This window comes from Myotis myotis, unplaced genomic scaffold, assembly GCF_014108235.1.
Source record: "Myotis myotis isolate mMyoMyo1 unplaced genomic scaffold, mMyoMyo1.p scaffold_m19_p_20, whole genome shotgun sequence".
NCBI classification, from domain to species: domain Eukaryota; kingdom Metazoa; phylum Chordata; class Mammalia; order Chiroptera; family Vespertilionidae; genus Myotis; species Myotis myotis.
The window spans coordinates 20,698,256-20,713,068 of record NW_023416325.1 but is presented as its reverse complement, the minus strand read 5'-3'; the positions used below and the strand labels follow the sequence as shown (position 1 = coordinate 20,713,068).

The 14,813-nt window shown below is 50.4% G+C and overlaps 1 protein-coding gene across 1 annotated transcript in view; it reads right to left on the bottom strand.

Annotated features, from left to right (window-relative positions):
• Positions 1-10,524, bottom strand: part of SRRM4 (serine/arginine repetitive matrix 4) — a 120,029-nt gene extending 109,505 nt beyond the window's left edge. The window contains exon 1 of the mRNA XM_036354022.1: positions 10,086-10,524. Coding sequence (XP_036209915.1) covers positions 10,086-10,216 — 131 coding nt within the window. The 5' untranslated portion in view covers positions 10,217-10,524. The remainder of the gene's footprint in view (positions 1-10,085) is intronic.
• Between the last annotated feature and the right edge of the window lie 4,289 nt (positions 10,525-14,813).

Sequence of the window (14,813 nt, the reverse complement as noted above, 5' to 3'; positions counted from 1 at the left end):
TTAATTTCTCTGCCTTCTTCCCCGAGGAACTCTGAGCAGTGTAGGTAGGGTGTTAGGACTGGTGTCAAGGGTCCGTGTTCCAGCTCCGCTCTGATGCTCACACTGGCGTACACAGGACTCCCTGTGCGCCCTCTGTCCTCAGTCTCCCCATCTGCAACATGAAGAGCCGTGTTTGAGCTCCTCAAAGGTCCCCTCTGTGAGCTGATGCCAGTTTGTAAGAACCTGACCATTGGAAGGTGCCTTTAACAGAGTGGTTTCCTTCTGGAAACAGATGTCCCACAGTAAATGGTGGCCCTGAGCCCATCCTGCACCACTGCCCAGACACCTCCCCTGCGACAGTGGGCTGGGCCCTGTCACCTGCCACCTGGCCGTGGAAGCCAGGCTGGCCAAACAAAAGCCTCCTTATCAGCTGGAAGCTCTGAAATAGGATCCCAGAAGCAGCCAGAGCTGCTCACCTGCTCTGCTGGGCACAGGCTGGGCACAGATGGACATCTCCTCAGGATCCCAGACCAGGCTCCGGGCAGCATCTGCCCGGAGGTCTCGATGGGGCAGGTGCCATACCTCTCAGTGGGGGCGGGGAGCAAGGGAGAGTGGTGTCTGGTCACAGCGGGGAAGTGCAAATATGAACCTTGACGGTGGGCAAACACCACCTCCCTGAACACAGAGCTCACCCAGGCTGGCTCAGGCCATGGACCTTGGGCAAGTCCCTCCCCCTTTGTGGGCCTCCATTTCCCCACCCACAAAATGAGGAGCTGACTTAGACTAGCAGGTCCTAAAGATCTTTCGATCTCCCACCTCTCAGTAAGAGATTTTGAGACTAAAACCCCCACATATAGGGTGTCCCAAAAAATGTATACACACACTTTGAATACTTATAAAGGTGGTGTTTACTGAAAATACATTTCGTTTTCAAAATTGAGCTATCAGCTATTAACATGCGTATACATTTTTTGAGACATCCTGTATATGTATTTACTTATAAATTATATACACACACACTGTTGTTCCAAAACGTTATGTATATTATAAAACATATCCCTCACCCACCACTTGTAAACTGAGGAGACTGGGTGATCTCTGAATCCTTTAGCTCAAAAATTCTGATGCTACACGATGCTGTGCCTAGGTCCGGCTCCGAGTTTTCTCATCGGTAACACGTGCTTCTATACCTGCATGCCTTCATTAAGTATTCGTTCTACAAATGTTCAAAGACCCCCAACTGTGGTCACTGTCCGAGGTGCTGAGATACAGCAAGGAGTGAGATAGATATGGTCTCTACCTCAGTAGTTCCAACAGTTCTCAAAGGAAATGACATCGCTGTTTTCATATATTGGCAATTTCTACTATGAGGCATGAAAGTGGTTTGATGAAGGGAGAGTTAAAATTCATACATCTCACCAACATCTGTTTGGTCCTCTGCTATGTATCAGGTGAGAGAGATACACCAATGCACACACAGTCCCTTCCTCATGAGGCTTATGGTCTGCTGGGAGTACACTTCAATCAATGATCCCCAATTAATATAATATTACATGTCCAGAACCAAGAAGGGTACTACAGCGCTAAGAAAGGCTTCAATGTGGGGCGTGTCCAGTCTGGGAAGGACTCCCTCAGAAAACAGCACCTGAGCTGAAATCTTAAAGTGGAGTAGGTGCAGATTAGGCCCGGGGAGAGGGAAGCTTTCCTGGCAGCATGTGCAAAGGCCCTGAGGCAGGAAGGTCATGGAAAGTTTGCATAACTAAAAGGAGTAGGGTGCAGCAGAGGAGAGGGAGTGAGGGGCAGTATTTTAGGAATGATCTTGGGGGGTGGGCAGGAACTGTCCCCTAAAGAAACTTTAGGCCTTGGCAGGGAGTTGGCTCTGTAGTCTACAAACCAAGGGATAGTGATGGAGGTCTGTAGCTGGGAGGACGGGTATCTGACTCGCTCTGAATTATTCTGGCTCGCTCAGTGTGGAGAATGGGCAAGGAGGTGAGGGCAGCGTGTTGTGAGATGCGATTATAACAATGGCGATTGCCTAGACTGGACTAAAACAAGACGAGCAACACGAAGCAAAAACACCCACAACCTTCAAAGCCAAACCACAGTGACAGGGAGAGAAGAACGTAGCCAGTTGCAGTCGGGCAGATCTGGGTTCAGATCTCACTTTCATCACTTCCACACTGTGACCCTGCACAAGCCACACGCCCCTCCCTGGTCTCAGTTTTTCCTTCTCTGCAAAGCGCGCTAAACTGTAAACATACCCATTAAGCGCTCTGGGCTCTTCTCCCCATTCTGAGTCCTACCAGCCATGTGCCCTTGAGCAGGTCACTTCCACTCTCTATGCCTCAGTTTCTTCATCTGTAAAACATGGTCTGAAAAATGCTTGTCCCTGGAGTTATGGTGAGGATGGAATGAGACAACAGGTGGAACATGCTTAGCACCGGGCTGGGCACATGACGGCGTGAGGAGCTCAGCACACACATTCCCACCGTGAGTGCGTGCGCACACGCTCCATGAACGCACACGCTTCAGGCCCAGATGGCACCTCTCCTCCCCCAGGAGTGGGCTGCCTTGTAAAATCCCAGCTCACTTGCGTAAGCTTAACTTTTAATGAAGCCAGAGAACAGGGATCGGGTGTTTCTGCTCAGCGAAGCTGTCAGCAGCATGTAAGCCCTGGGAATCCGGCAACTAGGGAATCTCCTGATGAGAAACATTTGCGTCCAGAGGATCTTCCTATTTGTTTTGAACAGACACATGTAGACGTGAATTACTTAATGACTGTTTTAGGGTTCAGCACTATTCCTGTATTTGGTTTGGCTTTGTCTCTATGACATCTTAATTCTGTGTTTTATTTCATGGAGGTCCGCACACAGGCTGTGGCATATGGGAGCTCCCTCAGCAAAATCTCAAATGGAGGGGGGGGGAGGGGGAGAGAAGAGGGAGAGAGGTAAGTGGGGGGAGAAGAGGGATAGGAGGAAAGAGGGTGGGGGGGAGGGAGAGAGGGAGGGAGGGGGAGAGAGAGGGAGAGGAGACGGTAGCTTTGATGGTGTTGCAGGTATGCAGTGAAGGGGGCTGCTGGGTGAGGGGGAGAGTCTAGATTTGCATGCATGAATATGAGAGATACATCAAACCCTCACCGTCATGGGAACAAGATTTGCCACTGCTATTTGGAAGTCTAAACAGTGTCTTTTTCAATTTCCTAATCTGATTGATCACAATCAGAGAGATTGTAAATTTCATGCTTGTCCATAACACATGGAGGGCCCAGCTAAGCTTCTGACACTGCTATTCAAAGTCACCGCTGGCTGCATAGAATCGGCAGAGAGGAGCCAAGAGAAGCAGAGCAGACCCTGGACCCTGACTGAGAGGGCAGGAGCCCCACGGGACCTCCTGCCTGGACAGGGAAGTCCGCAGCTGGCTTCCCAGGCACTGCCTCATCTGTTTGCTGCCTACATCTATGGAGTCCTCTCCAGCCTTCCTCTCACTCTGCTGCAGCCACACTGACTTTCTTGCTGATCCTCAAATACACCCAGCATGCTTCTACCCCCGGGCCTTTGCACTTGCTGTATCCTCGGTCTCAGACACACAATTTCCCCCAGTTATCCGCCCGGCTTGCTCCCTCCCTTCATCCAGGTCCGGGACCTCTCCATCCAACAGCAGCCCCCACCCCCACCCCCCGCACCCCTCCCTCCATCCCTTTCTCCCAATTTGATTCTTCTCTCGAGTCCTCCTTACCACCTGGCCTTGTATTACATGTTTGTTTCTTCACTTAATATCTTTCTCCCTGGGCAAGAGCAGGAACTTCACATTGTTTGCCGCTGCGCTGAGTAGGAGCTCAGTAACACTGGCGAATGAATGAAGGTACAACTTTATTTTTTAGCCACATGCAGCTCCCTCCAGGTGTGCGTTCACTCCCCCGTGGTTTGTCTGCAACGTGTGTGGGCTCACTCTGATGCAGACGCAATCTCGCTTTAGCCAGAAACCCAATGGCCGACACCAGACCCTGCGTCCTTGAGCCAGCGCCAGGGAAGCGGGAAGCTTTGTAATCCACGGGCCCTCCTTCATCCGCATTCACTATGCTACCCCCCACCCCAGAGTTCAACCTACTGCTCTTCTGGGAAAATATCTTTCTTGAGATTCTACTGGGGATAAAGGCCTTATTCCTTCTGATCATCCCTTGTATTTGTAGGTAAAATTGATGAAATAAACAAATCATTGCCACTTTACAGATCAGATAACTAAGGGTAACTGTGTGACTATAAGCAAGGGACTCCGGCCTCAGAGAGGGCTTCCCCCTCCTCTGGCTTCCACATCCCCTTTCTTTATTCCCGCCTACCTTCTGTAGTACTTCAGACGGCCTGCCTCGTGTCATATAGACGCGTGTTTGTGAGTAACTTTCCGAGGCCCGTAAAGGGAGACACTGCATTTCATTCATCCTTTCCTCCCTGATGGGCCTGGCATGCAGGACTAATAAAAACTATGACTGATTATTAATAGCAAGAGCTAACATTGATGGAGGCCTTACTGTGGCCAAGCAGCACCTTCCAGAACCAGTTCGTCCAGTCCTGACAACACCTCTCACAGGTGGCTGCCACTGTTAGCCCCTTTTGTGGATGGAGAAGGTGAACTTGTTTGCCAAAGTCAAACAGCCAGTACGCGTTTGCGAACAGTGAACGGAAACATTCTTTGATTAGTTTCCCATCAGGGCCTGTCAGGTTCTTTTCAGCAGCTCTGCACATCTCCAGGGGCTCTTCAGGGAGCGCCAACATCATATTCTCACATAACTCCCGAGCGGTGGGGTGGACAGGTGGCAAGGCCAAGGCACCCGGGTGGTGAGGGGCGCGGCATTCTCCCCGCATCTCAGTGGGTGGCTCATGTCATAGGGAGGAGACTGCCATTCACGGGGGTCGTGGTCTGTGCCGGGCACTGGGCCATGTTCTCTATAGGAGTTATCTCATTCACACCTCACTACAACCCCATCCGCTGAGCATTTCACAGATGGGGAAACTGAGGCATGGGGCAGTGGAGTGACCAGCAGATTCCAAAGCCAGGAAAGAGCAAAGCAGCACTTCCACCTGGGTGGCTCTGACTTCAGAGCTCAAGCCTTTAACCACTTTTCTTTCTCTGCCTCAGAAACATTCCCTCAGACTTCAGAGCAAGCCCTCCTAACAAGCAATTAGAGAACTCCGCTCTGTTAAGCCCCTGCACACTCTTCCACCTCCCGGGAGAAGAATGTGCCCCTGCAGCCTGCCTGGGTGCTTGGGGAGCAGGAGGCAGGTGACTCAGGCTTCCTTCCTCATGAAGGGGGTTGGGCTGCGAGGGCTGGCCCCTCTGGGTGGCTTGGAGGGGGGTGGAGACATGGAGCCTCCCACAGGCCCAGAAAGCACTTCCAGGCAGCACCCGTCCACCTCCTGCCCCTACCAGCCGCCATGTCTAACCTCCCGCAGCCAGGCGGCTGTCTAGGGAGCTTCCCCTGATGCTAGCGAGAGTCGTCTTCTCAGAATCCCCAGTGTCAGGACTGGGAGTGGCGCTGGGACAGAGCGGATCTGCTGGATTGGGACCGCGTGTACTCACTCCATTAACGCATCCAACCGTCACCAACATGTACCACAGCCCAGGTCTCTCCAATAGCACCCCACCAATGAACACAGACGGCCGGACACCCCTCGGCACATTTCACCTTCAGAAGGAGAGAGGTTGGACCCAAACGATAACAGGCCCTTCCCAGAGAAAAGCCTTTGCTCATCGCCATGACCCTCAGTGCCTGGCTCCTAACCACGGCTGTCAGGCCCCCTCCCACAGCCCTTACTGGGCTCCCCAGAGCAGGGTCAATACAAACCTGCTAACTGATCTCTTGGCACAAAGGGGAGTCTTGAATTAAATGGTTCAAACGCTCTTTTCCTGACTTACAATTTGGCCATCTTTCCCTTTATGCAGAAAAATCTCCAATAATTTGGAATTTATGACCCTTTGGACAGGTACTGGGCTGAAGTCTGCTTCTGCACTATTCTGACTAGAAAGGCTTTTCGAAGAAAATTAATAGCTTGCCAAAAGACCTTTAAAGGAAATGCTTATCCCATTATAAGAGGGAGCCCCTTTTTAGCCCTTTACTGGCTCACGTGTATCCACAAACAATTGATATACTAATTACAAATGATTTTTACATGCTCATTAAGTCCTCAACTACTATCGGTCCACTTGATTATTACAGTTTGAGCTGGCCTTGAACACTAGGCTTTCCACTTTGAGCCTAAACTTCTTCGGTACAAACTTTTCCCGACTAAGCGATTAACAAAGATAATTCATGATGCCAGGGGAAATGGCTACCTCTTTGGTGCGGGCAGAATCCGTGGATCTTATTGATGCACGCTGCTCTCTCCCAGCTGGGATGGGGGGAGGTCTGACCATGGTGAACCTGCATCCTGGTTTGCCTGGGATAGTTCCTGTTAGATCTCCATCCTGAGAGAACTACTCACAGCAACCTCCTTCCTTTCAATATTGATAGAAACCATAGACTATGTAGTCACTCTAGATTCGATGGAACTAGGGATTAAAATTATGATTTTCAAGGAGGTTGAGCCTTCTCTAGCCTGGCAGCACCTGGTCATCTCTATGCAAACCCAAAGAATACTCCATAAAGATGCTGTGCCAATCCTTGTTGAATCCAGATCATTCTTCAACCGAGTCAGATCAGAAAGCAGCTCACCTTCCCTTAAGGGAGGGGAATTGTGGACCGCTCCCAGTTGCTGTGTGTTAATTCCATCTCCATGTAGTTGCCTGCCAGGAGTTGAAATCCCACCATTGTTACTGTCAGCACTAATGTGGTGGGGAGGGAAAGGGGTGGGCACGGAGAGCACAGGCCCGGGAGGAGCAGCTGCTTGCCTTCGGCCTTCGCAGCTCAGACTGTGCTAGAGGCGATGCCTATTAAACGACTGCTCTGCCTGCACACTGTGGGGAGTGCTTTACCTTCTCCATCCTCAGACCTCCCTGCCTGAGGCGCTACTGGTATTATTTCATTTCCCAGCTGACAAAACAGCTCAGCAAGGGAGAGCCACTGGTCCAGGACACTCAGCTGCGTGCAGAACCGAATAGAAATCCAGGTTTGTCTGAAGCCCAGGTCTGACCTGGTAACCACTCTGATGTACTGCCACCCACTCCGTTACACTGTTCTGACATTTGAGTCAGACATCTGCTTGCAATTTGATACATTATAAAGCCATTGCCTCATCAAGTATGCCTCACCGAGGGGAGCGAGGGAGAAGGGGGAGTAAGGATGCTTCACAGAGGGGGGATGGGGGTGGGGGAGAGGGAGCAGGGGATGCTTTGCTCCCAGTGCCTGTATGATGTATGCACACTGCCATGGAATCAGCGAATTGAATGTACTCAATTATCTTCGGAGATAGACTTAAAATATCCCGGGGAAGTTCATTCAGGGGGTAGCCCTCATCTATAAACAAACAAGTGTGTAACCCACAGAACTGGCTGGTGGTGCACCCGCCTCCTCCCCATCTCCCCACAGACAGTGACAGGAGCAGATCTGTTGACTGCGAACTGGGCTTGACTCATGGAACTAAACAACATTTCTGATGAGACTGCGTCCCCAGGCTGCCTCTGGAGGAAGCCGCTGGGGCCCAGCCCAGGCTATGCCCGTGCCTCTGTCCCTTCCTTCCTAAGACCTCTCTGCTTTAGAAACACGGCACTTTCACCCTCAAGTAAGCACAGAACATTAAAAAGGGATGGACGTTGACCACACGGGGTGTGGCTGGCTGGGGTGAGAATGGGGATGACCCAGGTTTTGGGTTTTGCAGGCAGTCTTGATAAAAGACGACTCAAACTCAGCCTTTCCTGAAAACTTGGCTACAAATGCCCCCTGTTCACTCTCCTCAGCCCCCCCCCCCCCCCCCCCCCAACCAGGAGTCAAGGGCAGTACATCAGAGTGGTTACCAGTTCAGACCTGGGCTTCAGACAAACCTGGATTTCTATTCGGTTCTGCACACAGCTGAGTGTCCTGGACCAGTGGCTCTACCTTGCTGAGCTGCTTTGTCAGCTGGGAAATAGAAATAATACCAGTAGCGCCTCAGGCAGGGAGGCATGGGGACTGAGGAGGGTACAGCGCTCCCCACAGTGCAGAGTCTGTTCTAAGGGAGGCCACACCTGTTACAGAAGAGGATCCGTCCAGCTAGACATGAGTGAGGGACTTGGGGCTCAGACCTTCATCTCAGGGGTGGAGACCAGAACATTAAAAGACATCAGGGTTAAAACCCCGTGTGGGGAGGCATGGCTACTGTGACATTCTCAGATGGTTGAGACTGGGATTTACACAAAGATACAATAGCATGAGAGTTGGAAAACCTCGGGGGCAATTTTTATGATTGAGAAGGTGACCAAGAAAAGAGCATGCCAGTAACAGACTGACAGGCACCGGGTGAGGGTACCAAGCCAGTAGGGCATTGGGCAAGCTTTGCAGAATTAAAATACCACCAGGAATCTGCTCGCCTTTCCCCAGACCTCTGAATCTACGGACGGCCCTAGACCAAGTGCCACACTGCTAGTTTCCAGTGAAATTCTCTCTGGTCCCCTGGACAAGGGCATTATTTTTTGGCCAACGCAGCACCTGATTTGCCAACAGTAGGTGCACTCACTCCAAAGGTGGAACAAATGGCAGAAACCCAAGATGATAAAACCGCTGACATCAAAACTCTCTACAAAGAACCTCCTTCCAAGCAGAGAAACATCGGCTTTTGATGGCATTGGGTGTCATTGTTCCCCTTCTCCAGCCTGTGTCAGGGGGTGCCCCTCCCTCCCATCCTCAGACACTGGCTGCTGCTGCTTGCAGCCCCTACACCCTGCTGGCCCCTCACCACATCCACCCATTCCCAATGGGGGGCACCCATTTTTCTAAAGACCGAGATGAGCCGGGCCCCTTCCAGATCCTGAAAAGTTCTCCAGGCCGAGTTTGATTTTAGGTACGATTCCCGGCCGGTCCTCCAGCCCTCGGCCGCTGGAAAGTTCAGATTCGGTTGTACCAGGACGGGCATTCTGTCTGAAGCACTTCCCCAGACATATTTTCAATCTACTCCCTTAATGTAGCCTGCCAGGATTAATAAATCCTCCAAGCAGTCTCCCCTGGTCCACTTCTTCCTTTATCTCCTAGCAAACCGCTCAGCCAACACCAGCGAATGATGAGTTTTCATACTGCCTTGGTTTTCCCTGGCAGAGGGCACAGCCTTTTCCCTTTCATTCTCAAACTCCTCTAGATTGAGCGATTCATGAAAAGAATTGGGTTTTCTCCACCCTGGAATGTTTCCGTGTTGATCAGCCTTCTCTCCGTCCACCCCACATCCTCTCCTCCCTCTTTCTGCATCCCTTTCACTTCTCCCTTACCTTCCCCTCATCACACTGTGTCCACCAGCACCTAAGGATCCCTTCTCATGCCTGCATGCCAAGCACTCAGGTCCTTTTTGAAAGACCAGATGAAACTCTCCCAAGACCATCCCTGTGATCTTGGGAGGCTCCTCCCTGACTCTTGAGCTCCGTTCCTGGTTTTGGATGCTGGCGACGACCGAATTCAGCAGCAACAGCAGCCAGAAAGGCACGGAGCAGGGTGCTATTTGGGGTGCATTGGAGGGACAAGCATATGGGCTTGTGTCAAAACCTTCAGAGCTCGCTAGTTTTGGAGCTGAGTATAGAAGTATGCCACTAGCGCTGAACACTGCTTCAGCTGGTTCAAACCTCATATCTTTTTGTACAACATTTCCAGCCACCTTAAACCCACCATTCCTCCCCACCCCTGCTCTGAGCTCTGGGATACCAAGAAAAGTTTCTCAGTCGTTGTATCCCACCTATACCCCCACCCTAGGCAAGCAAAACCTCTTGACCAGAAGCTGCCAGGTCAGCAGACAGTTGTGTTGCTCCTTGCTAAAGACTCCCTGTCCCTTCTCACCAGCTCCCAGTCATGCAAGCAATTAGTCCCCATGTTCCAGCAGGAGAGAGCGAGTAGTGACGGAAAGACGGGCACACTGGCCCAGCTGTCTGCATCCACCCTTCAGGGCACAGGCCAGAATGGGGGCCCATCAGGGTCTCCCCCTTAAGAAGGAGGTCATTACCTTGGCAGAGGCTTGCGGGCTGTAATGCTAGCGACAATGATGCTCTCGGGACGCGGGGTGGCCACCGCTTTAAAGGTTCCTCGCCAGAACTTCTCAAAAAGCTGCTTCTCGCCTTGCTGAACGCTCGCCATCGCCAACCCAAGGGCCACTCCCGGGGCGCTGTCCGAAGTGCTGAAACGATGATTCCAAACCGGGGCACACCGGGCTCCGGGCTCTGTCCACGTGAAACCTAGAGGGATCGGGTGGGAAAGATCGGGGTTCAGGGCGGGGGGTGGGGCGCCTCAGCCGGGCAGGCAGGGGAGAAAGGAGGCTTGTCCCCGGCGTTCTCGGCTTCTGGGTTGGCTGGGGCTGCGCGCTGAGCCTGCGGAGCCCCGTGCCCCAGTGAGGGAGGGAAGGCTGGCTTTCTCGCGGCGTCAGGACAGGAGAGGCGCCCGGGTCGTCTGTGTGTGCGTGCGCGTGTGAGCTCGGGCGCGCTGGGTTTTGTCTCTCTCACAATGTGACGTTGGAAGAGGAGGCTGGTCGCGCAAGCTGCACTTTCCTCCCTCCCCTCGTCTCCTCCTCCCCACCAGCTCCCGCCTCCTCCGGCTCAGCCCTCCGCCGCCATCTGCATAACAAAAGCCCGCAGGTCCTGGGAGGAGAAAGGGCGGGGCGTGCGCCTGTCACTAGGGCCCCGCGGTGGCAGACTTGCGAAGCTGACCCCAGGAAAAGCCATCGGCACCCCGAACGGAACCAGGCAGCAGATCCTGCTTTCCAGCCCTCTCTCCTCCCCCACTATCACAGGCCTTCCTCCATCCGCTCCTGGGTGTGATCCAGGCGGCCACCTCCCTTCCCAGCCCCTTGGCAAGTCTCAAAGCGGATCTCCTATGGAAGGGGAGAGTAAAAACTTAATCTCTCCGCTCAAGCCAATCTCTCCCACCCCACACACTTCTGGGAGGGACTGCCTAGGCCAGAGACGGGGGAGGGGGGGTCCCCTGTGTTCCTCTTTGTGCCTGAGGGCCTCGAGTTCCCCACCACCCAGAAAGTGCCATTGGATGAACAATCCGTCACCAACACAGCTTCTCGCCATCTGCCAAGCAGCCCCCCCCCCGCCCCCCCCGCAGAGGGGCGCAGCATCACATCTGTGCACGCGGCTCGCTTTTGTGCCTCGAAGCCAGCCAGTCCACCGTCCCGCTGCCTAGCGGTCCACAGGGAAGAGCACCCACCCCACCCCGCCCCAGCGCATCCCATCCGCTCCTGGGAATTCGGCTTCAGCCACTTTCCTTAACACAGCTTGTCTCGGGAGAGGAGTCTGTTTTGGAGAAGAAAGCTTTGGGGGGAGGGATTTGAGGGGGAACTCTGAGGATTGGGGCGGGGGGCGGGGGCGAGGGGGATAGTTACTTTTTGAGCTCTTCCTCGATCTTCTACCCCTTCCCAGTTCAACGCTAATCCCTGAAAGTGGAAGCTCAGAACCACAAATAAACCCTAGCCACAGAGGGTTTTAGAAGAATTTCTCTACTTTCACCCTCAGGGTTTTCATTAAGAAAAAGAGGTAATTGTAGGACCCCTTAGCTCATCTCTCCCCTGGAGCCCTTTAATCTCAGCAGAGTTGCTATTCTCACTCCCCAGGCTGCAGACTCCTGGAAGGAAAACTCGCCAATTCTTAAAGGCCTCCCAGCGCCTAGCACCAGGTCTCCACCACGGCTCTACCAACCCCCGCTCTTGCTGATAGCTATGGAGACCCAGGAACCCCAAAAGCAATGTGAACTTCAGGACTTTTTAAAAAGGGAACAGGAGGGAAGTGGGGCGGGAAGGGGGGAGGAACACAGACAGAACAAGATGGGGAAGGAGAAGGAAAAGAACCCTGAGGTCACCGGGCTCTGGTCCAGAAGCGCATCTACTTTGGATATACGTATGTGTATTGGATATTGGAGTCCGTTTATGTGAGTGCCTGGGAGCGCTGCTCGCTCTGCAGTGACCCCTTCTGGTCGACAACTAGAGATGCATTTGCTAGCTTCTTAGAGAGGGCTGCTGCTGCCAGAAGGTGGGGTTCCTTAGGGCTGGGGAGCTTGGAGGTGAAGGATACTAGAGACTGGGCTCCACCTCTCCCATCCCCTCCTGCCTCTCAAAGATCCCCACTGCCCTTGGCTCTCGGGCCCTATTTCCTGACGTTTTCATTTTAAAGCTTTTGAGAGCTGGCTCTGTAGCAGCCTGGGATATTTAAATTCAGCCTTAGTCCTGATATTAGGAGTGGGAACTAAGTCACCTGCATGGAAAAGGTAGCTGGGTCCCTACCTCCACAAGATCAATTAACATTTCCCAGCCAGTTCCCCTTCGAAGTTCCTGCAATGTTAATAAAGTCTCTATTTGCATAAGATTGCCCCCTTTGATACCTAAACAGTACAATATGGCTAATCATTGTTCATCAGCATTAAGGGACATCAGGATATTGAGTCTGGACCCATTTCTAAAAGTCCAGTGAACAATAAATGATTCAAATAATTACCAGAATAATACGAAATATGATAATGAGCCAATTCATCTCTCTTTGTGCCTTTAAAAAGGATCAGACTAAATTATTCAAACTACAGGATTCTGTATTTTTTCATATAGACATTTTTTTTGGGGGGGGGAATGATTTCATTACTCAAGATTTACCAATCCTCACTTCTTGAAGGCTGTACCTTGTGTCTAATCTGAATCCCACCTCTGCTGTTTATTATCCATTCCTCTCCTAGAATATAGGTAGACACGGGTTCAAATGCCCCTGGATTAACACAGACAAACCAGGAATTCTCCTTCCCTAGTTGCATAATTTCCAAGATTCTACAAGACAAATACATTCATTGTTATCTCAGATAAAAATAGCTTCCCTTATCAAGTGTATGTTACTGTTACTATATTCTGGTCACCACTTGTGTACTATATGTGCGTAACATGTACAGCACCAAGTAAAGAGATTAGTATAATAAGCCCCTGTGTACCCATTCCAATTTCAACCATTACAATACATAGTTGATTTTTTAAAAAATCCTCACCTGAGGACATGCTTAGAGAGAGGAAGGAAGAGAGAGAAACATTGATTGGTTGCCCTCCGTACATGCTCCTACTGGGGGACCCAACCCAAAACCCAGTTATGTGCCCCCAACTAGGAATCGAACTGGCAACCTTTTGGTGCACAGGATGATATTAAACCAACGGAGTCACCATGGCCGGGCTACAGTTGATTTTTTATCTCGCTCTGACCCGCTTTCCACACTCCCAAGTTATTCTGAAGCAAATCCAAACACTGCATTAGTCCAGTTGTAAATACTGCAGGATTATCTCTAAAAGATAAAAACTGCTTTTTTTTTTTTAAGTTTAGGGTCATTGTCATTATGATAAAATTAACAATAATTCCTTAATATCACCAAATAGCCAATGTTTGCTCTCTTGTGGTTTTTTTTTTTTAAGATTTTTTATTGTTATTTAGAGAGGGAGAGAGAGTGAAACATCAATTAGCTGCCTCCTGTATGCCCCCTACTGGGAATCGAGCCAGCAACCCGGGCACATGCCCTGAACCAGGAATTGAACCGGCAACGTTTCAGTGCACAGGCGATGCCCAACCAACACTGACCAGGGTTCTTTCTTCTTTATTTTTTATTAGAAACTTGGTTGTTTGTTGAGTACTATTTCCCATAACCTGTGTTTTCCTGATTGCATACCTGTGGCATCAACAATACGTTTCTCTAAGCCCTTGGTTTCCTGTTAAGTGACGGTAAGATGTAGAAAATTTAATCAGATTTAAGTTCAAAAGAAATTTCACCAGGAGGTTAATAATGGATGACTTTTCCTTTTCTAGTGATGCTAGCTGACACTGAGGATCTCTGCCTAATTTATGAATTTATTAGAGGTCTCAAAGTGGTGGTGAGCTCCATTCTATCATTCATTTTTCATGGATTAGCTGGAACACTTCTACAGAGAAATGCCCCTTCATCAACTACTAGTACTTGAGGAACTCAGGGTCTGAATAGGACAGAAAAAGCAGAATAGAAACATGACCCTTTCTCTTTATTTACTGGTTTAAAAAATATAGAGATGGTGTGCTAACATCCTCACAAGGTAGTACTGAGTACTTTTTTTTTATCCTTCTGATAAACGCAGATTTAAATATATCCGACGCGCTGCAGTTCATTGCTATTAGTATTTTCATCAATGCCGAAACTGTCTCCGTGAAGCCCGGACAGCCCATTCAATTGATTCCCGAGCCCTCTGGCACCAGAGAAGCCTTTGACGACATTCTCTTTTTCTGAGATGTCAAGATGTTCCAAGCTCAACTCACAAATTTCCTGCCCAGACCTGGAATTGGCCATTCCTCCAAACAGCACTGGTTCCCTTGAGTGGGTTGCCAGAGTTGTTCACCTCTATTGGGTTAGTTATTATTTCTAGGACTTTTTAGAGTAGAGACCTAGGAAATTTTATTTGAGGACAAAAGATACATATTATGACTTTCTACTGAAATTTCCTCTCAAATAAAGGCTGCAGGTTTGCCCCATTAATCATAAATCTTATACTTGTATCTCCTTTATGCCACGCCAAAAACCCAAGTTCAGTGACACCAACATAATTGCCCATTTCCTCAATCCCATAATACACACACATCCTTTTCAGAAGACCATGCTTAGACTATTACCTATAATGTGACTGCTAAAGTCAGTTTAAGATTTTTTTTTAACCACTCACTTGGGTGTATATTCAAATTAATGTGTTTTA